Source organism: Chanodichthys erythropterus, chromosome 21 (assembly GCF_024489055.1).
Source record: "Chanodichthys erythropterus isolate Z2021 chromosome 21, ASM2448905v1, whole genome shotgun sequence".
NCBI lineage: Eukaryota > Metazoa > Chordata > Actinopteri > Cypriniformes > Xenocyprididae > Chanodichthys > Chanodichthys erythropterus.
In genome coordinates this window covers 5,830,393-5,854,835 of record NC_090241.1, presented here as the reverse complement: position 1 = coordinate 5,854,835, position 24,443 = coordinate 5,830,393, and the positions used below count along the sequence as shown (strand labels likewise).

Here is a 24,443-nt window from a genome sequence, read left to right as displayed (position 1 = left end):
GCTAACATGAGCTCTTGAAACTCCGCCCTTTTCTTGGGAGCAGCAGCTCATTTGCATTTAAAGGGACACAAAACCTGAGTGTTTTTGCTCACCCTCAAAAAGTGATAAATTTAACATGCTATAATAAATGATCTGTGTGGTATTTTGAGCTAAAACATCACATACACACTCTGAGGACATCAGAGACTTATTTTACATCTTATAAAAGTGGCATTTTATGACCCTTTAATAGGCAAACATTTATTGTTTTTACCGTATTTATTCAGAAGTCAAGACACAGTGGGATTGTATACAAATTTATGAACATGTACACAATTTTCACAGTATTGCAGATTCTGTTGAAGTGTGTGGATATACTCATCCATGTATGACATCAGCATTGAAACAGTGATTGTTTCTATTATTTGTATCTGTTGTTTATTGCTGTACATCTCTCACTTAGAACATTGACGTAGAAGCAGCACATGTTTGAATCTCTGCATCTTATACATACATAGCTAATATGTAAAATGTAAATATACCAAAACAATTCTGATACAAACTTAGCTAAAAACAGTACTAAACATGTTTTAACATGATGGCCACAGAAATATGAGTATGCGCTGTACAAAAACAGGTAATTTCAGGTGACACTCTCCAGGTGTTTTATGAATGCATACAAGTAATTTTTTCACCTGCACACTGTACAATAGAGCTTTGAAATATTAGTAGGTATATTCTTCCACGCATTTTCATATCATATTCGCAATCCATCTCTCTCACACACTCTCTCTCTCTCTTTTAATGCAATATATACAAAAATGTAGTTACATATCAAAACGAAGAAATGCATTTAATTTAAACTTATTCACAATGAAAGCGTGCTGTAAACAGACTCTGGACATCGCTTTGCCGAGAGGCAGAAAGCAGACATATCTGATCCTCTCTCAATGAATATGATCTCAAAATACAGTGATAAATCAGCTTTGGATCGTCATGATCTACCAGAAAACTTTCTCTTAGGTATTACTGGTTCAAAATGAAACCGAATCTGATATTCCTTAAGAAATATATTTGATAAATCTGATTTATATCTGAATAAACTACATACAAACTGACCGTCATGCTGCAACAGTGTCACGTTTACTCATGCTGGTGTGTTTTTGGTTTTCACAAGCACACCAACTATTTACAAATGCGATTCTTTCACCAGCACTTGGCCAGCGGAGCAAGAGGCGATTTCATTCGTCTGCTGGGGCTGAAGATATCCCTCGCTTCCGTCTCTAACCTCACGCCCGGCACCTTAAAGATGGACACGGCTGACGGAGAAAGAGAGAAGGTTAGGGAAAGAGAAATGACAAGAGGAAAAAGACGTTTCTAAGATTGCATAATCTCTTTTCATCTTGAGTCGGTGTTGAAAAAGGTTGCCAGTTTTGACAGCAACTAAAAGGGATTTAACTTTGATCTTTTCTGAAACGGGACCGGATTAGCCTTTGAAGTTGGAATTGCGTGCATTCCGCTCATATAGTGAAATTCTCCAGCACTTACTGTCCCTTAGATGCATTAACGGAGGTGGAAGAGTGTTGAAATATGGGTGCAGCAATGCATCCTGGGCTGAAATCCTGTCCTTTGGAATCATCATCAGCATCTGCTGGGCCAGATCCTCCGTCTTATAAGGTAACTGAGCGAGTCTGAGCCAATGTACACACACACACACACACACACACACACATACAGAGAGCTATGGGTCAGACATCCATTAGAGGGGGTTGGTGGAAGGGAGATGAGGACCGCTATACAAAAACCCTTCTGTTCCCACTCAGTGCCAACACACACACACACACATACACGCACGAGCATGAATGCATGAACTGGTCTTACCTTTTCCAGACATCTCGAAATTGCTGGGGCTTGCAGGGCAGGAACCACTCTACAGGAACACAAAGAGTCCTCTTTTAGCTTAATAGACCACCAAAACATCCAACTCTGATCAGGTATCTTCACTCAGAGCATGTTAAGACAATGAGACAATCTTGAAAGCCTTCATCATTTACTATTCCTTGTGTTGCTCCAAACCTATATGACTTTTGTGGAGCACAAAAAGAGATGTTTGGAAGATTGTTCACGCTGCTCTTTTCCATACAATGACAGTGAGTGATGACTTGGGCTGCCAAGCTCCAAAAAGGATCATTATTAAAGTCCGAATAAGATGAAAATTCAATATATATTTTGTAAATGCATGTTATAGATTAGGGTTGGGCGACATATCGCATGCGTCAGTAAAGCCGGTTCCCTGATTACCGCTAAATCGCCATCACATGCTTTCAAATGGAGCGGAATTTAATAGACAGAGCCCTAATTCACTAACAAGCTATCACTTGAACGCGATATTGCGTAGCTTGTCAGTGATCTACGGCTCTGCAATTATTCTATGAGGATAATGATATTCAATAAAATTCCAAATTGTCATGATTCAAATATCGTTATCGTGAAATAAAATTACTTATACTGTAAAATGAGATTTTGATCAATATAACAGTAATACTAAGATAAAACTGTTTTTTTAACTTCCAGTTTTGGGTAAACTATTAATTAAAGAACTTTTATTAACAATCAAGGAAACCTTCAAACCACTCCGAAATGTTTTTTGCTATAAAGAACTTCTGAAGAACCTTTATTATGAGTGTCCTTCTGTCAGTGGCTGTGGTCAGGGGCCACCCGGTCATTCTTGGCTGAAACCTGAGGCCACACTTACGCTTCAGCACACCTGGATATACCTGAGAGACCACAGCGGGTTCATGTAGCTTTTCTCCAACACATGGTACACACACACACACAGTGCAGCCTGGGGCTTGGGTAAACCCAAATTCATGGAGAAACAGAGCAGGGAAGGCCTGCCAGCAGTTTACCTACCACACACATCATCTCCATCAGTACCCACACACTCTAAATGAGGCATGTTTCCCAAAGCCACCTCACATTGCTCATTTGTGCACCTGTGTAATGAGTTTGCACTTTATTTCCAGAACCGCAGTGGAAAGACATCAACCCCCTTCCTGCATGAGTGTGTGAAGGTGTGTGTTTGTGTCTGACTCGAAGGTGTCAAGTCAACTCATGGCCAACAAAACCACTAACAGAACACCTATACACACAAAATGATTTATATTGGAAACACAGCTTCAGCACAACTTTGTGAATTTGCTCTAGCAAATTTCTGTTTGTATGACTGCATGTTATTAAAATGACAGACCCTTGGCAACAAGTTTACACCCTCACATAGCCAAGCACCCACACACGTACACATTGGGTTTCCATGTTTTATGGGGACTTTCTATAGACATAATAATTTTTATACTGTACAAACTGTACATTCTATCCTCTAACCCTAAACACAACCCTCAGAGAAAACCTTCTGCATTTTTACCTTTTACATTTTTCATTTCTACACTAACCCTACCCCTAAACCTACCCATCACAGAAAACTTTCTGCTATGCTAATCATTCATATATAAGCTTGTTTCTTCATGGTGACCAAAAAAAATGTCCTCACAATGTAAAAATTTACTGGTATTACTATACTTGTGGGGACATCTGGACCCCATAATGTAGGGAATACCAGGACCACACACAAATCCTGTCATCGTTTACATTACGATTTTCTTCCATGGAACACAAAGGTAGAAAAATAAAAATAAAATTGTGGTGCACAAAAGTACAAATTTAAATTAGCATATTAACTTTTTTTACAATGTAAAAGTAAGTTATTTTCTTGTGAACGTGCCAACGTGCAGTAAACAATACAACTACTGTGCGCTACAATCAATGTTTTTATGATTACAATAATAAATTAAAATTGTATGATAATAAATCATAATGCAAGCAGCATAATGGATATTTTTTGTACAGCTAAAATAACTGGAAGCACCTGACACAGAAGTCTTGCACATTCAAGTTACTTATGGCCGCTTTTACATTAAAAATAATGGAGAGCATATTATTGTATTGTATATGTTACAGTTGATACCATATAAATAGTCAATATTAAAGGTGCCCTCGAATGAAAAATTGAATTTATCTTGGCATAGTTGAATAACAAGAGTTCAGTACATGGAAATGACATACAGTGAGTCTCAAACTCCATTGTTTCCTCCTTCTTATGTAAATCTCATTTGTTTAAAAGACCTCTGAAGAGCAGGCGAATCTCAACATAACACCGACTGTTACGTAACAGTCGGGATCATTAATATGTACGCCCCCAATATTTGCATATGCCAGCCCATGTTCCCAACATTATGAAAGGCATTAGACAAGGGCAGCCAGTATTAACGTCTGGATCTGTGCACAGCTGAATCATCAGACTAGGTAAGCAAGCAAGAACAATAGCGAAAAATGGCAGATGGAGCAATAATAACTGACATGATCCATGATATCATTATATTTTTAGTGATATTTGTAAATTGTCTTTCTAAATGTTTCATTAGCATTTTGCTAATGTACTGTTAAATGTTGTTAAATTTATCATCGTTTCTTACTTTATTCACGGAGACAAGAGCTGTCGCTATTTTCATTATTAAACACTTGCAGTCTGTAGAATTCATAAACAACTTCATTCTTTATAAATCTCTCCAACAGTGTAGCATTAGCCGTTAGCCACGGAGCATAGCCTCATTCAGAATCAAATGTAAACAATATAACAGTATACAATACTCACATAATCTGACGCATACATGCAGTATGCATGACGAACACTTTGTAAAGATCCATTTGAGGGTTATATTAGCTGTGTGAACTTTGTTTATGCACTGCTCAAGGCAAGCACGAGCTCCGTGGGCGTGGAGCAGGAGAATTAAAGGGCCAGTAGCCCTGAATCGGCTCATTTATAATGATGCCCCAAAATTCACAGACACATTCAGGGGACACCTTAGACTTATATTACATCTTTTTAAAAAAAGTTCTAGGGCACCTTTAAAATTCTACACAATTCTGTCCAAATATATTAAAATAAAACACTAATAACAAGTGAGTTTAGGCATCTCAACACTGCAATGTTCAATTTGAAAAATGGACATTCATATTGTGATCTACTAAAGATTACTTTTAACAGTGTTATTAAATTCTTAGTGGCGAGAAACTCCTTTTAGTTTCTTATGAGCTGTCATAGTGATTCATTTAATCAGCACAGGTGTTTGTCATTTTAGATTTGCTTTATTTATTTATTTCTTACTTTCATTCACTCATCTACTGTTTTATTTATCTTTGAAGAGTCACAGATGGTTCCCAAAGTTTGAGTACCTGAATATAAGATATTTCTAGACCTGCAAATCAATTGCCATTGTTATAATGAATTAAAATTTTTATAGTTATGGCAAGCTCTAAAATATTTTATTGGGTAGAAATTTTGAGTAAAAAAAAAAAAAAAAAAAAAAAAAACTTAAATCACAGTCAATTGGAAAAGTCATGGGGCCTTTGAATATTATTGTAGACAATGGTGGGCCTTGGAGTCAAAAAGGTTGAGAACCACTGACGTAAAAGAAACCATAAAAGTAGCCCATATGATTTGTGGGTTCAATTTCAAACTTGAGTGAGTAAATGATGACAGAATTTTCATGGGTGAACTATCCCTTTAAGGACCTATTTCTTGCTGACCCAAGTCCTAAAATTACTTTCATTGCTTTAACAATATAATCAAGCTTACTGAATCATATTAAAACATTTCTTTGACTTAAATAAATTCATTTAGATGTTAATCATGAAGTACATATTTATGTAACTAACACAAGCATTTAATGAATGAGACAAATCTGTTGAGGCAGGAAATCACCTCTCATAGCAGACACATCTGAGATTACAGTACAGAGACAGATGAAAGAAGGATTTTGCACACACCTGGTTTATAGTTTGGCAGATCACTGACACCTGGCCAGCTCTCCTCGGTCGGGACCCCGAGGACCTCAGAAGGAAAGAAGATGAGAGATGAATAAAGGGAGGAGAGGAGGATAAATAAATGGATAGAAGAGAAATTTCACACAATTATAGTACATTCACAAAAACAGACTCACTGTCCAAATCTTCAGCAGCTGTTCAAAGACATCTGCAACTCCAGGAAACGCTGGTGACCCCTGTAGCATCTCAATAAAAATGCAGCCGGCTCCCCTGAAGAGACACATATATCTACATATACTGTATACTTATGAGTCAGACATTACTGTTGCTCTCACTATTATGAACCTTTCTAAGAAGAATGTGTGTGTGTGTGCAGGGACTCACCAGATGTCCAGGGCTGTGGAGTAATCAGTGGAGCCCATGAGAACATCTGGTGGGCGGTACCATAAAGTCACGACCTCAGCAGAGTACGTTTGGCACGGTATGGATTTAGATCGGGCCAGACCTGAAGCAACAAGTGTCCCACCATAGTTTAGAATGCATGATTAGTTAGTGTGTGAGTATTTGCATGTGTGTAGTTTAAAGGGGTGGATGATTATGATTTCACTTTTTTAACTTTAGTGTAATGTTGCTGTTTGAGCATAAAAAACATCTGCAAAGTTACGACGCTCAAAGTTCAATGCAAAGGGAGATATTTTCTTTTACACAAATCGCTTTTTAAAGGGTTAGTTCACCCAAAAATGAAAATTCTGTCATTTATTACTCACCCTCATGCCGTTCCACACCTGTAAGACCTTTATATTATAAAGCGACGAGAATATTTTTGGAGCGCCAAAAAAACAAAATAAAGACTTATTTAGTGATGGCCGATTTCAAAACACTGCTTCATGAAGCATCGGAGCACAAATGAATCAGTGTGTCGAATCATGATTCAGATCGCGTGTCAAACTGCCAACGGCTGAAATCACGTGACTTTGGCGCTCCGAACAGAAGATTCGACACACTGATTCATTTGTGCTCCGAAGCTTCCTGAAGCAGTGTTTTGAAATCGGCCATCACTAAATAAGTCGTTATTTTGTTTTTTTGGCGCACCAAAAATATTCTCGTCACTTTATAATATTAATATTGAACCACTGTACTACGGAAGAGGATTACGACCAAGCAATTATAAAAAATTTAAACCATCTCGAGATTAAAGTTGTTCAATTTTGAGAAAAAACTCGTTAAATTTTTATGAGAAAAAAGTCTAAATAAAATGTTGAGAATAAAATCATTAAATTATGAGAAAAATGTTGTTAAATTTTGAGAAAAAACTCTTTAAATTTCGAGAAAAAAGTCGAGATAAAATGTTGAGAATAAAGTCATTAAATTACGAGAAAAAAGTCGTTAAATTACGAGAACAAATTTGTTAAATTATGAGAAAAAACTCGTTAAATTTCGAGATAAAATGTTGAGAATAAAGTCATAATTTAATGAGTTTATTCTCAACATTTTATCTCTACTTTTTTCTTGAAATTTAATGACATTTTTCTCATAATTTAACTAATTTGTTCTCGTAATTTAACAAATTTTTCTCGTAGTTTAACGAGTTTATTCTCAACATTTTATTTCGACTTTTTTCTCGAAATGTAACAATTTTTTTCTCAAAATTTAACAACTTTAATCTCGAGATGGTTTTATTTTTTTATTATTGCTTGGCCCTAATCCTCTTCCGTACTGTACTCACATGAACTGATTTAAATATGTTTTTAGCACCTTTATGGATCTTGAGAGAGGAAGTGTCATTGCTCCCTATGGAGGCCTCACGGAGCCATCGGATTTTAACTAAAATATCTTAATTTGTGTTCGGAAGATTAATGAAGGTCTTACGGGTGTGGAACGGCATGAGGGTAAGTAATAAATGACAGAATTTTCATTTTTGGGTGAACTAACCCTTTAAGGACTACAACAAAAGACTGGTAGGGACTACAATGAGCTTCTCCCTGGGTTGATGACATCACAAACCCCAAAATTTACATAAACCCTGGCCCCAGGAACATGGAACAAAGGAGGCGAGGCCATGTTGGGCTGCTTTAGAGAAGAGGAAGAGTTTTTGTAGTAGAGTGTTGTTACCATGCCGTAATTTTACCATGCCGTCATTATCCGCCCTCTTCTGGAAAGGGGGCCGGGAGCAGCAGCTCATTTGCATTTAAAGGGACACACACAAAAACGGTGCGTTTTTGCTCACACCCAAATAGGGGCAAATTTGACAAGCTATAACAAATGATCCGTGGGGAATTTTGAGCTGAAACTTCTTGTAAAAGGGGCATTATAGGTCCCCTTTAAATGAAACCTACCAAAATCAGCTAATTTGAGTTCTCCCAGATAGCTAATGAGCAAATTCTGAGGTTTGAGGTCTCGATGCAGAATTCTTCTGCTGTGAATGTAAGACAATCCTCGCAGCAACTGAAACATGAAGAGCTGAAGAAACAAATAGAGAAAGTGTGAGAAAGCCAGCTCGTTATTTCTGACCTTGTGTGTTTTTGTGCATTTACATGTTTGTTTACCCTGATGTTGTATGAGTGAAGTCCGCCAGGATGCTGAATCATATATTGAGCCAGATCTGTTTGCTGAAGAGTGAAAGAGAAAGATGTAAAATATTTAAAAATATTTTTAATTATTTATGTAAAATCGCGACTACTAACGTCTTAGACTCACCACATACTCAAAGACGAAGGTTAGAGACTCTCGCGTGTGGATGATGTCGTGGAGAAGGACTATGTTGGCATGTTTAAGGCCTTTTAACAAGGAGGCTAATCACAAATAAAATGGGAATACGGCATTAAACAAATGCAGTACAATCACTTGTTTAGAGGAAAGTGGGGTGAGATGAGACACTTTTCAATTAGTCATTATATACACCAGCGTTCAAAACTTTGGGGTCGACAAGATATTTGAATGCTTTTGAAAGAAGTTTCTTATGCTCACCAAGGATGCATTTATTTGGTCAACAATAGCATAATAACAGTAATATTGTGAATTTTTTTACAATTTAAAATAAATATTTTCTATCTAAATATATTTATTTATCATATACGTATTAATATTAATATATGTAATTTATTCCTGTGAATTTTCAGCATTTTTTTTGTTTCAAAAGAACAGCATTTATCTTAAATAATTTATCTGAATTATGTCTCTACTGTTATTTTAGATCAATTTAATGTGTCGTTGATGAATAAAAAATAATAATTTCATTCAAAAAACAAAAACAGCAACAACAAAAACTTACTGACCTCAAACTTTTAAACAGTAGTATGTCAGAACATAGAAATATAACATCTAAAAAATAAAAATATGAGCATAAATATGTTGTTTCTATAAAAACATTCCATTTATCCATTAATCATATTTCCATCACAGATGGAAAGCACTTTTGTTTCTCGACTGTGTATGTGTTATGCTCTTGCAATACCTTCTCTAATAGCAGTGAATGGAATTCCTTCTTCGGTTTTCATGTGAATCACCTTTAATGCCACAAGATGACCATTTATCCTGTCATAAACACAGAAAAACCTCAGCCAAATCCACAAACATACATCTGCTCGTAACAGTTTACCTACGAAAGTAGAATAAACAGCATCACAAGCTCTTCCTTTTGCTAAGCTAGTGTACTTTGAAAAGTGACAAATGGAGGTTGTAGAAAATACACATTTAAAATTTCAGCAAAAAGCCTTTATCTTGCATTTTTGTCTGATTAAATGTGAAGAGAATGTGCCGTTCGTCTAATAACACCTGCCAATGACTATAGTATGCAGCAAATCATAGTTCACAGCTGTGAGGTAAATGAAAGCCTATTGGCTATCAACAGAAAGCCTAATGACTTTCAATGGAGGGATAGAAATCTCTCAGATTTCAATAAAATGATCTTCATTTGTGTTTTGAAGAAGTTATATGGGTTTGGAACGACATGAGAGTCAGAAGTTTCATTTTTGGGCTAATTATCCCTTTAAGGACATCATGCAATTCATGAAAAAAAAAAAAATTTCACCTGCTGTGGGGTTTAATCATCTGTAACTGAGGTAACATTGTTCCTTTAACCACATAAACAAGCAAAAATGTTGCTAAATATAAAGCTTTCCATTCTAAAACATCTGCACAGCGATGAATGGGAGCTGTTACTTATTAAAACTCATTTTCTGTTCTCCAACAACATCAAACCGTCTATCAGTTGAAGCCTCAGGCAAGTATACATATGTTGCAGGATGACCTTATAAAATGAATCCATGTAAAACAAGCTGCTACAGAAAAACTCAAGGAATGCCTACAGGGAGGCAGTGAAAAGAATCATTTGCTGTCTATTATACAGAAGAACAAAGCCACAGGGTGGTCTATCTGATTATGTGCTTGCCAACTGAATACTGCCATAAAGGTAAAACATTCATCTTGCCTCAGTGAATAAATGTCCTCCTACTGGCAACATGTAACTGAGCTCTATTACTTTTACTTTTGTGTGAGTATTTGCATGTGACTACTAACCTGCTAATTCCTTTGTAAACTGTAGCATATGTGCCCTCTCCTAGTTTTTCAAGATTTAGATACGATGTTGCATTCCCAAACTGCAGGCCAGTTTTCTGTGAATGAAACACACACACTGTTATTTCACCAAGAAACTGGCATTGAAATGAATGAGAATGTTAACTGATAGCTTTTTCCAGGTAGCTATTATAGACCCCCTTTAGTTTATATTTCAAACTAAAAACAACTAAACAATAAATTAGTTAACATTTTCGTATTACAGCCTATATGTCATTCTATGCAAACCATAAAACATAGCACTTCCTAAGTAAAAAAAAAAAGTATATATAAGATATATTATAAGACAATAGAAAGAAAAATCTTCTTTTCTTTTTTTATGGAACAGTTTATTGTACCTTAAGACAAAATATAAAAGTTAAAAATTGACATATATGTTTTATGTTTAGAGTGAATTCATGTTGGGACACTTTTTGCTATGGAGTTGAGTGGAAATAATGTCCCAATACCCTAAATTAACCCTCTGTGTTTCATCAGGCTTTTATGGCCCCTTTAGTGTGACACTGTGAGAATATGGAGTTCATACTCAAGGAGAAAAAAACATAAATTTTATTCAGAGCAAAATGCAATTTGCAGCAGATGTTATTTATATGGCCAAAAAGGAAGAGGAAATTACATAAAATGCATATAAATATCAGTTGTCACTCTGTATCTTCCAATAACATATCTTAGTAATATTATATTGAAATGCTTAGTTTTATGATCAAAGCTCTGTGGGGGGCAAAACATATAATGCAATGTAGTACAATGATGACTTTATCATATTTGATGCTCACTTTTAACATAATTTACCTAAAAAATTAAGTAGGAATACATTTTCCATTTCAAAATTCCATACTTTTCTAGACTCAAATTTCCGAACCTCTTTGTAGATTTTCAGACCATATTTAACACAAATGGTTCATACGGCATTATTTTCAGCTTTATATTTGGTACAGAGCACAGTCATCTGTATATATTTTTACTTTCTGAGGGTTTTTTCATTTCATTTTTTCATTGTGTCAAAAAACAGAGCCCCTAAAATAAAAAAATAAAAAATAAATAAAAATATATACAGACTTTCACATGCACATGAGAAACTATTCACATTTTTTGCATGTTTACACATTAAGATTTCTAGTTTTATATATACTGTAACCTATTTCCTTCGTGCGTCACTGCCATCTTACTATATAGAAAACGAGACCATGGATGCACATGAATTAATAGAGATCTATTTGCTCAAAATGTGGCTTTCATTAGGGTAGTACCTCTAATACCAAGGCCTAATGTCCAATTTAATGCATCGTCTGTGGCGGTGGAGAAACCATGACACGAAATAAGCTGATGGCACAATATTGTCCTATTTGTCAAGTTCAAGGGTCTATAAAAAAGACTGGTACTGTAAAAAAAAGAGTTCAAAATTTGGCTTTCATTAGGGCAGTACATCCTATTTCAAGGCCTTAGGTCTGCTTTAACGCATACTCTGTGGCGAGAAACCAAAACGCAAAATGGGCTGATGGCTCAGTGTGCATTGTCTTACAGTATATGTTTAATGGTTTCTCGTGCACACACATAAGTCCGTATATTTTTTATTTTTGCAAAGGTGCTTTTAGTGGCTCTGTAATACGGTGCTAAGAATATCATGAGAAGAAACCCAAAATGCGTATAACCTACATTTTTGCATAATGAAAAAGTACACCTTGAAAACACACTTCTTGTATGAAAAATTAATTTTCATTAAATTCTTAATTTTCTAAATAGGGGCAATAGTCAGGAAATGCAAATATTTTGACATACTCTGCATTCTTTTTTTCCATACTTTTCCAGACCTGGAAATTACTCAAATCAAATTCCATACTTTTCCAAACTGTGTAAGAACCCTGTAAATCTAAGTTGCTTCAGCCCAGTAAATGTTCATCTTGAAACATTTATTCTTGTGTTTACTTCATAGGTAATACTTTACAATAAGGTTAATTAGTTAACATTAGTTAACTAAATTAGTTAACATGAACTAATAACGAACAATACATAGTTAATGCATTGTGAACTAACATGAACAAACAATGATCAATTTATTAACTAGCATTAACAAAGATTAATAAATACTTTAACAAATGTATTGCTCATTGTTAGTTTATGTTTGTTTATGTTAATGTTACAATACATTAACTAGTGTTAACAAACGAGACCTTATTGTAAAGTGTTACCACTTCATAAAAATCAGTAAAGGTTTCAGAGCAAAAAGATGTGTGTAAGACAACCTGAAGGGGGATGTTTTTACAATTATACTAAAAGGCCTCTTATTTGCTAAAAAATTATAAACCATCAATCAGATGACAGAATGCATGTAGTAGATTGTGCACAACAGGTTTTGATCATGTTGATAATTCAGAGGCCTTATAAATGAATGTATCTAATATTATACAGTAGCCTTTATAGAGTTAACATTACTTTCAATGTGACAATTACAGTTTATAATAAGTAACATAATATTGTAATGTGTTACTGATAACATCCCTCAAAACTGTACATGACTGTGTAGCTGTGGACATGCTTAAATCAAATGTTGTGTATGTCTGAGTTGTATTAGTGTGTCCCTCACCCACTGGAACTCTTGCTGGAAGCTCTTTCCTCCCATAGGATCGCTGTTACTGCGGCCCCTCTGAACTCTGAGCCGTCGCACCTGCAGCGTGTGAAACCAGTGCGGCTGTGGTTTCTCCACCCCATCCAGCTCACCCAGCTGAAATCAGAGACAAAGATAGAGAGAGAAATGCACAGGGACAGTTTGATCTATATCAGGTACAGTGTGAGATGTTATTACAACCTGTTTCGCTGATACAGCCATCTTGCTATATCCATCACATCTGTCTGTGTGTGTACGTGTGTGAACCGTGTCCTCATATTCATGTCTACGTGGCTTCAGGATCTTCAACAGGGAGATATGCATAAATACAGTGGGTACGGAAATTATTCAGACTCTCTTAAAATTTTTCACTCTTTGTTATATTGCAGCCATTTGCTAAAATCATTTAAGTTCATTTTTTTCCTCATTAATGTACACACAGCACCCCATATTGACAGAAAAACACAGAATTGTTGACATTTTTGCAGATTTATTAAAAAAGAAAAACTGAAATATCACATGGTCCTAAGTATTCAGACCCTTTGCTGTGACACTCATATATTTAACTCAGGTGCTGTCCATTTCTTCTGATCATCCTTGAGATGGTTCTACACCTTCATTTGAGTCCAGCTGTGTTTGATTATACTGATTGGACTTGATTAGGAAAGCCACACACCTGTCTATATAAGACCTTACAGCTCACAGTGCATGTCAGAGCAAATGAGAATCATGAGGTCAAAGGAACTGCCTGAAGAGCTCAGAGACAGAAGTGTGGCAAGGCACAGATCTGGCCAAGGTTACAAAAAAATGTCTGCTGCACTTAAGGTTCCTAAGAGCACAGTGGCCTCCATAATCCTTAAATGGAAGGGGTTTGTGGGGGTGTTTTTCAGCTGCAGGGACAGGACGACTGGTTACAATCGAGGGAAAGATGAATGCGGCCAAGTACAGGGATATCCTGGACGAAAACCTTCTCCAGAGTGCTCAGGACCTCAGACTGGGCCGAAGGTTTACCTTCCAACAAGACAATGACCCTAAGCACACAGCTAAAATAATGAAGGAGTGGCTTCACAACAACTCTGTGACTGTTCCTGAATGGCCCAGCCAGAGCCCTGACTCCAATTGAGCATCTCTGGAGAGACCTAAAAATGGCTGTCCACCAATGTTTACCATCCAACCTGACAGAACTGGAGAGGATCTGCAAGGAGGAATGGCAGAGGATCCCCAAATCCAGGTGTGAAAAACTTGTAGCATCTTTCCCAACAAGACTCATGGCTGTATTAGATCAAAAGGGTGCTTCTACTAAATACTGAGCAAAGGGTCTGAATACTTAGGACCATGTGATATTTCAGTTTTTCTTTTTTACTAAATCTGCAAAAATGTCAACAATTCTGTGTTTTCTGTCAATATGGGGTGCTGTGTGTACATTAAAATGAACTTAAATGATTTTAGGCTGCAATATAACAAAGAGTGAAAAATGTATGGGGGTCTAAATACTTTCCGTACCCACTGTACATTGGCAGTCGAAAGTTTGAAATAATTTTTAAAAAATGTTAATGTTTTTGAAAGAAGTCTCTTCTGCTCACAAAGGCTGATTTTATTTGATTATAAATACAGTACATGATCCTTCAAAAATCTTAACCAGAGATGACGATGATGACTTGGAACTGGACGGAACCAGCGGCGGAACACCAATTCCGTTGAGCTCCAGCTTTATGTACCTTTTTTTTGCTGTGGGCTGTAATTTCAGCAATTTCATGCTACTGGAACACTGCACAGCCATGGTGTATTTTTGTAACAACAGCAGACGAAGCACTAAGGTGTAACGCAGATGATGTCAGAATGTCCTGACACAGAAGTTTCTTTTAGCGCTCATGTTCCCTATTTCTGTCTCTTTGCCCAAATTTAGTTCATTTGAGTGATTTCATTGCACACAGGGACAACTGACACTCTCAGAATGGACTTCAGGTTTAGTTGTACAGAATGTGCTGTAACCAGTAAATTTGGAACTAAACGGCTGTGCAGTTTATCTTAAGACTCCTCTTCAATCAAACACATTACTTTTGACTCTCAATAATTGCTTGGCAATAACATAAGAACACTAATATGGAAATGCTAAATAGTTTAACCCATTTGGCATACAGTAAATGTTGCTTTGAAACAGTATTCAAAATAATCAGACCTATTTCTCAATGACATTAAAAGTTAGTTACATTTTTATGGGACATTCTTCTATGATGTTACAAATGTCAATGTTATTGTAATTCAAAAGACAAGACATCAACATTTATCCCTGTTTGATGTCACACAAACTCCTTCTCACACACACACACACACACACACACACACACCCATCTGACCTCAGCGACTGGGAGGGAGGACACACTCCAAGTTTTTGAAGGTTTTTCTTCTGTTTTCATTGCTTCTTTTATCTCTTCTACTCTCATCTCAAACATTTCCTCTTTTTCTTCCCTTCTGACTTCATTTGTTTTATCTCCACAACACCAACAACATCTCCTTAAGCACACAGACGCCCAGACCCGCATTCTCCATAGGAAATCCTCCATCTCCAAATCTTCTCCTCTCTCACTTACTCTCTCTATCACTGATTAAGCCCTATAACTCATATGACTTGCATGAGAAAGTGTGTGTGCGTGTGTGCGCGTGTCTGCAGGCCTGGTCTTATGACTCCATCTTCCATCCATGAGAGCCAAACACAAACAGCCATGTTATATTTGCTAAGGGGAACAAACGCATCCATTCAACCACAGGAGAGAAAAGCATGATGGGACGGACAGTGAGAAATGGTGATTGTGAGAGAGAAATAATAGAATAAAAGAACGCAAGTGTGAGAGGGAACCCATACCATACAGTCACATCTATACAGTGGTTTTCAGACTTTATGAAGACGTTTCTCATCAGACTGAGTTGAAATTCAGTGTCGTCATGATGGAAGTCAGCTGGATCTCCTCACTCTGTCCACACGCTATGGTTCATTTCTCTCTAAGAGGAGATTTTCTTGCCTGACTGTGGCTAAAATCTTATGTTGCACCCACATTCAAATTATTATATTATATTATATTATATTATATTATATTATATTATATTATATTATATTATATTATATTATATTATATTATATTATATTATATTATATTATATTATATTATATTATATTATATTATATACACTACCGCTCAAAAGTTTGGGATCGGTAAGATTTTTAATGTTTTTAAAAGAAGTTTTGTCTTCTCAATAAGACTTAATTTATTTAATTAAAAATACAGTAAAAACAGTAATATTGTGACAATTTAAAATAACTGTTTTCTATTTGAATATATTTTTACAAAGTAATTTATTCTTGTGTTGGCAAAGCTGAATTTTCAGCATCATTACTCCAGTCTTCAGTGTCACATGATCCTTCAGAAATCATTCTAATATGCTGATTAGTTCCTCAAGAAATATTTGTTATTAGTATCAATGTTAAAAACAGTTGTGTACTTTTTTTCAGGATAATTTGATGAATAGAAAGTTCAAAAGAACAGCATTCATCTAAAATACAAAGCTTTTGTAACATTTTACACTATACCGTTCAAAAGTTTGGGGTCAGTAAGAATTTTTATTTTAATTTTTTTTGAAAAGAAATTAAAGAAATGAATACTTTTATTCAGCAAGGATGCATTAAATCAATCAAAAGTGACAGTAAAGACATTTATAATGTTACAAAAGATTAGATTTCAGTTAAAAACTGTTATTTTGAACTTTCTATTCATCAAATAATCCTGAAAAAAAATATTGTACACAAATATTTTGTACAATTGTAAACAATAAATGTTCCTTGAACAGCAAATTGACATATTAGAATGATTTCTGAAGGATCATGTGACACTGAAGACTGGAGTAACGATGCTGAAAATTCAGCTTTGACCAACACAAGAATAAATTACATTTTAAAATATTTTCAAATAGAAAAGTCATTTTAAATTGTAATAATATTTCACAATATTACTGTTTTTACTGTATTTTTAATTAAGTAAATGCACCCTTGGTGAGCAGACGAAACTTAAACTTAAAAACATTAAAAATCTTACCGATCCCAAACTTTTGAGCGGCAGTGTATATATATTCACTGTAAAAATCTCAACTCATAATATATATTTTTTTCTTTTTTGCATATACTTTTTCAAGTTTTACTTACTCCCAAAAGTTGAGATAACTTCTCTTTTTTTAGATGAAATTGGACAAATGAATTGGATAAACACAGTAAATTAAGTTTAGCACTTAAATTCAAAAAATATTTTGTGATTTATGTAAAAACTGTAATACTGCATAAAGCTGAATTTTCAGCAGCCATTACACGTCTTCAGTGTCACATGATCCTTCACAAAAAAAAACAGGCCTAAATTTAAGATTTATGTATCTGAATTGCATATAACATTTTTATCCATTTGTATTATACAGTTTTAACATAAACAACCTGAAAAACTCAATGTGATGCATATTTGTCATACATAAAAGTAACAGGTTAGAAAGATTTCTGCACTCAAAAAAAAAAAAAAATCGAGATTAAAAGAACAGCATTTTTTTTTTAAATAGAAGAGAAATATAAATAAAGTTAATATTTACTTAGTTTTAATATTAAGATATTAGGATATTTTGTTAAATTAAATTACATTCATACATGTATAAGTGTCAATGTATGTGTGTTTGAGTGTGTGTTTTTCTATTCTCATGCTCTGGTAAGTCTGGTCATTTCTTGTAGGCAACTGGGGTTGCTGGAGTGTAATCATAGAGAGAGAATGATGGATGTTTTCCCTGTTCTTTATTGACTTTGGCTATCTGGACTCTGTGCCCAGATGGGACATACTCGATTGAGCAAGGAATGAGACGCCAATTACTGACAGGAGAAAAGTCCATGCTGTTCACAGCTATGCTGCCCGTCTCTATGATAAAATGCTTGCTTACTACGTACTAAATTCTGTGCAGTATATTCTGCTAAAATAGTATGAAAAACACATTTTGCAATAATAAAACATGCTGCATTGTTGTCACGTGTTTATCAAAATAAAATTGTTATTGTGCATCAGTTATGACAGGGTCTATTGGCTCAACTGTATGCTGAATATTTTAGCAAAGACCGTAGATAGCATGCATACAGGAAATGTGCATACTGTGTGTATTATATACTGCAGAACTAAGAGTAGAATTCTAGTGTGTCATTCCAAATATAACCTCTCTATCTTCCCCCAGTAGAGGGCAGTGCTGCATTTCCTCCCCTTAACAATCTTGTTCTTTTGCCTTTCCTCCTCTCTCTGTTTTTCTCTCCCTATAGGGGGTAGTGTTGTATTTGTTCCTTCCACCTCCAGCTGTCATCTGTCCTGCCTCTGTGGGTGGAGGGATGTTTGTTTGTGCACATAACATGTTGTGTAATGTCATGTCGAATGTTCTTACCTCCTCATAGCCCAGATGTCTTTGCTTTAATCCTGTAAAACACGAAAGAGCAGTTTAGATGGCTGTGGTACGCTTCATGTGTGATAAATGGCTTGACTGTTTGTAATGGTTTTATGATGATTTTTAAAGAACTTTTCATAGGAACAGTATGCAGTCTACTACTATTATGTCAGATGAGTGTGTGTGTGTGTGTGTGTGTGCTTATCAAGTCAGATGAATGCATGTAAGAGAGTATATAAATATATTTACTCCCAGTTTCACAGACAAGGCTTAAGCTAGTCCTAGACTAAAATGCATGTTTGAGGTTTGTTAACTGAAAGAAACTTTCACTGACATAGCTAAAAATATGTCAGTGTCAATGTTTTGTCTCTTGATACACACCAGTAATGTTGTTTTCTAGGGAACATTTCTAAACGTTTCTTAAATGCCGTAACTGACCTAAAGCCTAATCCTGGCTTAGTCTAAGCCCTGACTGTGAAAACGGGCTTGAATTGTAAATTATATTTAATTTGTATTTAATTTACATATTTAGATTAGAATTCATAATATTTTAGATATTTCATAACTATATATTATAATTTAATATATACTGTATATTATATATACACATTTAAAAACATGTATAACCCCAGATCAAGAAAAATTGGGACATTTTATAAAATGCATTGAAATTAAGAATCTGTGATTTGTTCATTGTCTTGAACCTTTATTTAACTGACAAATGTACAAAGAAAAGATTTTCAATGTTTTCACTGATCAACTTGATAGTATTTTGTAAATATAAACACATTTTGATTTTGATGGCTGCAACACCCTCCAAAAAAGTTGAGACAGAGCCATATTTACCACTGTGTCATATCATGACCATTTTATTTGTAATATGGGAAATTTTATTTCACAATAATTATTGTTATATATAAAAAAGAAATTTACAAACAATACAACAAATACAATAGAGATACAAATTAAATAAACTTGTTTTTCAGATGCAGTAGGTTTATTTACTATGTATACATTTATTTAACATATTTTGTTGTTTGACAAACAAATATTTAATTAGGCTACTGTCCCTTTAAGACCAAATTCATGGTTGTAATATTCTGAAACATATCCGGTTTTCACCCATCTATACATCCACTTAAGCCATAACCGACTGTATTTATGTGAGATACTCCACATGATGGACATTTTGGCAACTATGTGTGCATTTGACCATTCAGGCGCAATAAGAACTGGATCGTGTGCAAGGAAAGAGAGAGCGAGCGTGCAAGAGAGCGCTTCTGGTGTGCGTCATTCAGCGTGATTCTGCCTTCACTAACGGCAAGTTAATCGATAACGAATTGTGATTGGATAGTATTTTGTTCTATGACAAATTTGATTGGGCTGTTCACGTGTAACAGAACACTACTACTACTCGTTCTATCAGTCATAATGAAATTTTAGGAAAGATGAAATATGGGACAAGCATGATTTTTTCTTCAGAAGTCGGGACACTAAAAATAGACCTGAAATACGGGACTGTCCCGGGAAAAATGTGACGTCTGGTACCTCCATATCAATAGTACCTTCACACATATGCAAGTTACCCATACCGTTTGTACTGATGTACCCATACCCCCCCCCCCCCCCCCCCAATACCATGACCGATGTTTGCTTCTGCATCTGTCAATGATGAAAGTCTAAATGGTCCCTTTCGTCTTTTGGACTGAGAACTCAATGTCAGTTTTTTCCAAAAACACTTTGAAACATGGACTCGTCTGACCACAGCATACATTTCCACTGTCTTTTGGACCATCTGAGATTCTGGCCCTGAGAACTCGGCAGCATCTCTGCAAACAATCGTTGTATAGCTTTCTCCTTGTGTAACAGAGATTCAAGTTGCATTTCTTGATGCAGCGGCAGACTGTTTTAAGTGACGACGGTTTTCCAAAGTACTCCCGTGGCTATTTTTAACACAGAGCCATTTGAGGGCTCAAAGGTCACGCCCATTCAACAGAAGACTGCCTTGCCCTACACGGACTGAGATTTCTCTGGATTCCCAGAATCTTTTTACAATATTATGTATGGTAGATGGTGAAAGAAATGTGATTTTTGAATTGTTTGACAATTTTCTCATGACATTTGGCACAAAGTGGTGAGCCATGACCCATCTTTGCTTGCAAAAGCGAGTCTTTAGTGGATGTTCCTTTCATACCCAAACACAATACCTGCACCCATTACCAATTCACCTGCTTATTGTGGACTGTTTCAAAACCAATCTTTTCACTGTTATTTTGCCTCTGTCCCAACTTTTTTGGAGTGTATTACAGCCATCAAAATCAAAATTTCTTTATATTTACAAAATATAATTCATTTGGCCAGTAAAAACATTTAAATTTGGAGTTGTAAATGCATTAAATATGATTATATATATAATATTATATATTGTTTTATATTTATGTGTATGTAGTGTATATATTTAAGAACATATATGTTCTTAAATATATACAATATTATTAAATATAATATGAGCCCACTTTAACAGTGTAATAACAGATGTACAGATATTAATTACAGATGTAATTACATGCAGGTAATTACATGCAATGTAAATATATGTAAATACAAGTATGTAAAAACATGTATGCATTGCATTTTATCAAATTATTAATTTAAATGTTAGTACATAGTAGTTAAAGACACTTAATATAAACTAGGTCCTATAATGTAAAAATATAAATTAAATACAAATTAAGCTATTAAATACAAAATATTATAATATTATGTATTTAATAATATTAAATGCATTAACATACATTACTTCCATTTAGCACATGAAAAAGCTTTCATTTTATAGACCATGGTGGAAGAACACATAAATCTGAACATTCACATGCACTTAATATTCAACAATATTACTGATTTATCTGCACTGACACCATTAGATGAGAATTAAACTTAGCTGGATGATATCTCTGTTTTCTGCAGATCTGCTTTATGGCTGAATTGAATTGAATTGATTCATTTCATAATTGATGTTTTTGACACTAAACTGATTTCAACTGAATAAGGACTGTTTACTATTGTCTTTTTAGAGCTGCTTTACAGCTGAAAACTGAATTCTGTTTGTGTCATTGAATCATTATTTTTCTGTTTATCACTGTAGCTGCTTTGAAACAATCTGCCTATAATGTTTTTTAAAAATGCAAAAATGCAGAAAGTTTTATGGGTAGGGTTAGGGTTAGGGGATAGAATATAAAGTTTGTACAGTATAGTATAAAAATCATTATGTCTATTGAAGTCCCCATAAAACATGAAAACCCAACATGTGTGTGTGAGAGAGTGTGTCTGGTATGATAAAGCAGGTAGGAGGTGAGTCACGCAGCGCTCAGTGTTTAAGCTCCTGACGGGAGAGGCGAACAGGAGCAGGTGGTTGGGTACAGGGGGTCTGAGATTTACCCTTCACCTTCATTTAAAAGTTAACAGCAAATACAACACTAAATGGGATCAGCGAACAGAGAGAGAAAAGGACAAAGAGAGGACCCCGAGATCACAGTTCAGAGGACGGGTGCTCCGTAAAACAGCCCACAGCTATTAAAACGTCCATTTCGGTGATGCATATTTGAAAGGTGTCTCTAAGAGGTGGAGTGCATCTGCTATGTAATGTGTGATTAGATATGTTCTGACAGTCAGTCACAACGAAATGAACTCTGTTTAGGCAAAAGATACAGGGAATATAAAAATATTCTCATCTGTGTAAGTTTTAAGGCTCAATGTGACTGCAGGAAGACAGTTCTGCCCTAAAACTGTCCAGTAAATTTTACCATGTCAAATAACATCTCTGCTGAGAAGAATGTTTTTAAAGATACCTCTAGAATGATTAAAAGCCCACTGCAGAGACAGCTGAGAGACTAATTATAGTTATTAATAGTTATTATGATTTTTATATATGATTTTATTAAAGAGTCCTGTAAGAGTTGATTGCATTAATGTTGATATAACTACATCACATTAGATGATTGAATTACAAAGCCCTGCATGTTGACCCAGAAGACTGTATGTCTCTGTTGGATCGTTCCAGATCTAATTTACTAAAAACTCTTTTTGGCACTGCTGCAGGTGTTACTCTGAGGAGCTCCGCTAACATCAGATTAGCATCGTCCTTGACAAGAAAGAAAGGTCATCATAAAGGGCCTTCCAGCGGTGACCAGTCTCCATTAACCATGACCTCCCATGAAACTGATTCAAGAAGGTTGTAGGAAGTTCACATCAAGGATCTCATCAAAAATGTATTTATGAAAAATGCATTCCCAGAGAAGCATTATTTCTCATACTTGATGACAACGAGTATGCTGCAGGTTATTTTATGGATTAATATGCATTGCTTATGCATAATCTAAATGTAAAACTAGAAGAAATGAGCATGCATAATTAAACATCCAATATCAGCCAATAACAATATACATCAAAAAATATATATGTTTTTATTATCAGCCGATAACCCGAATCGTACTGATATATTGTGCATCCCTATGAAGGGATGAACTCTATTTCCAGCAAGATACCACCCATGACACTAAAGCAACTGCCTAGCAACACCTTAACAACCATTCATGTTTATTTCTCCAAATTAAAGGGTTAGTTCACCCAAAAATGAAAATTATGTCATTAATTACTCACCCTCATGTCGTCCCACACCTGTAAGACCTTCGTTCATCTTCGGAACACAAATTACGATATTTTTGATGAAGTCCAAGAGGTTTCTGAAGCACACATTGGCAGCAACATCATTGCACCTTTTGACATCCAGAAAGGTAGTAAAGACATTGGTAAAATAGTCCACGTGACTACAGTGGTTCAACCTTAAAATTATGAAGCGATGAAAATACTTTTTGTGCGCAAAAACAAAACAAAAATAATGACTTTATTTAACAATTTAAACTGTTGTCTTATGCAGTTGATGCAGTGAACGCAGTTCAGCGCTTACGTGTTTGCGGCTGAATGCCAGCTCAGTATTGGCCGAGGCAGTACACATGAGCAGCATGACGCATACATGTGATGCTGACGCAGGAGGCCGGCCAATAATCAGTCGTAGAATATGGAAGCGCTGAACTGCTTCACTACGTCAACAAAAATATCTTAATTTCTATTCCAAAGATGAACAAAGGTCTTATGTGTTTGGAACGACATGAGGGTGAGTAATTAATGTCAGAAATTTCATTTTTGGGTGAACTAACCCTTTAACGTAAGAACGGCTGCGGTCATTTGTGACTTGAAAGTGCAAGGCTTCCAGTGTCATTTGTTTCCAGTTATAATAGCTGTACAAAAACAGTTCATTATGCTGCTTGATACTGCAAACTGGTATTTGTTGTCATTATTATCATTATTATCGTAATCAAAAACACTAGTTTGTAGTGCAAATAGTTTTACCGTTTACTGCACTTTGTTATTCTTCTAGATATTTACTATAGCAGATGAATGGGAAGTCTTGCACATTCACAGAAAACAGCTTACTTCTGCACTGCAAAATAAGGTGTATGCTTAACTATTGCTTAGTTTCCTAAACATACATTTTACATACATACATACATTTATAAGTCTACTTATAATAAAAATAAGTGATAAAATCAATTTTGGGTATAAAAATGTCAATCATAGGTTACTCAGGAAGATTTCTTATAGAGTGTATTTTTGTCGACCAATGATCTGTGCTGTCTTTGTGTGTTTCTGCTTCCCCCCTTGAGCATTTTTTGCACAGATATTTATGAGCCAGGGTAAGGGAGGGCTCAGAGAGCTCATAACTCATGCTCAGATGCATCAGAGCTTCCCGTTCTCTCTTTTCATCCTCTCATCCATCTCTACACTCCACTCTGTCTGTCTCTGCACAAGTATGTTTACTCATTCCATCAAGATCGTTCTCTCCTTCATCACCACTTGACATCCTTCTCTTACTGTTCTGAATTCTGTAGCCAAC

The 24,443-nt window shown here is 35.4% G+C and overlaps 1 protein-coding gene across 2 annotated transcripts in view; it reads right to left on the bottom strand.

The window, feature by feature from the left end:
• Window positions 1-352: 352 nt before the first annotated feature.
• Window positions 353-24,443, bottom strand: part of cdk15 (cyclin-dependent kinase 15) — a 28,935-nt gene continuing 4,844 nt past the window's right edge. The window contains exons 2-14 of one of the 2 annotated variants that reach the window (XM_067373794.1): window positions 18,491-18,522; window positions 13,022-13,159; window positions 10,381-10,475; window positions 9,317-9,396; window positions 8,560-8,654; window positions 8,409-8,471; window positions 8,199-8,322; window positions 6,247-6,367; window positions 6,039-6,132; window positions 5,866-5,929; window positions 1,861-1,909; window positions 1,528-1,670; window positions 353-1,298 (exon numbers count right to left, since the gene is read on the bottom strand). In XM_067373794.1, coding sequence (XP_067229895.1) covers window positions 1,186-1,298; window positions 1,528-1,670; window positions 1,861-1,909; window positions 5,866-5,929; window positions 6,039-6,132; window positions 6,247-6,367; window positions 8,199-8,322; window positions 8,409-8,471; window positions 8,560-8,654; window positions 9,317-9,396; window positions 10,381-10,475; window positions 13,022-13,159; window positions 18,491-18,522 — 1,211 coding nt within the window. In that variant the 3' untranslated portion in view covers window positions 353-1,185. The remainder of the gene's footprint in view (window positions 1,299-1,527; window positions 1,671-1,860; window positions 1,910-5,865; window positions 5,930-6,038; window positions 6,133-6,246; window positions 6,368-8,198; window positions 8,323-8,408; window positions 8,472-8,559; window positions 8,655-9,316; window positions 9,397-10,380; window positions 10,476-13,021; window positions 13,160-18,490; window positions 18,523-24,443) is intronic. The other variant, XM_067373795.1, reaches the window with a different exon arrangement.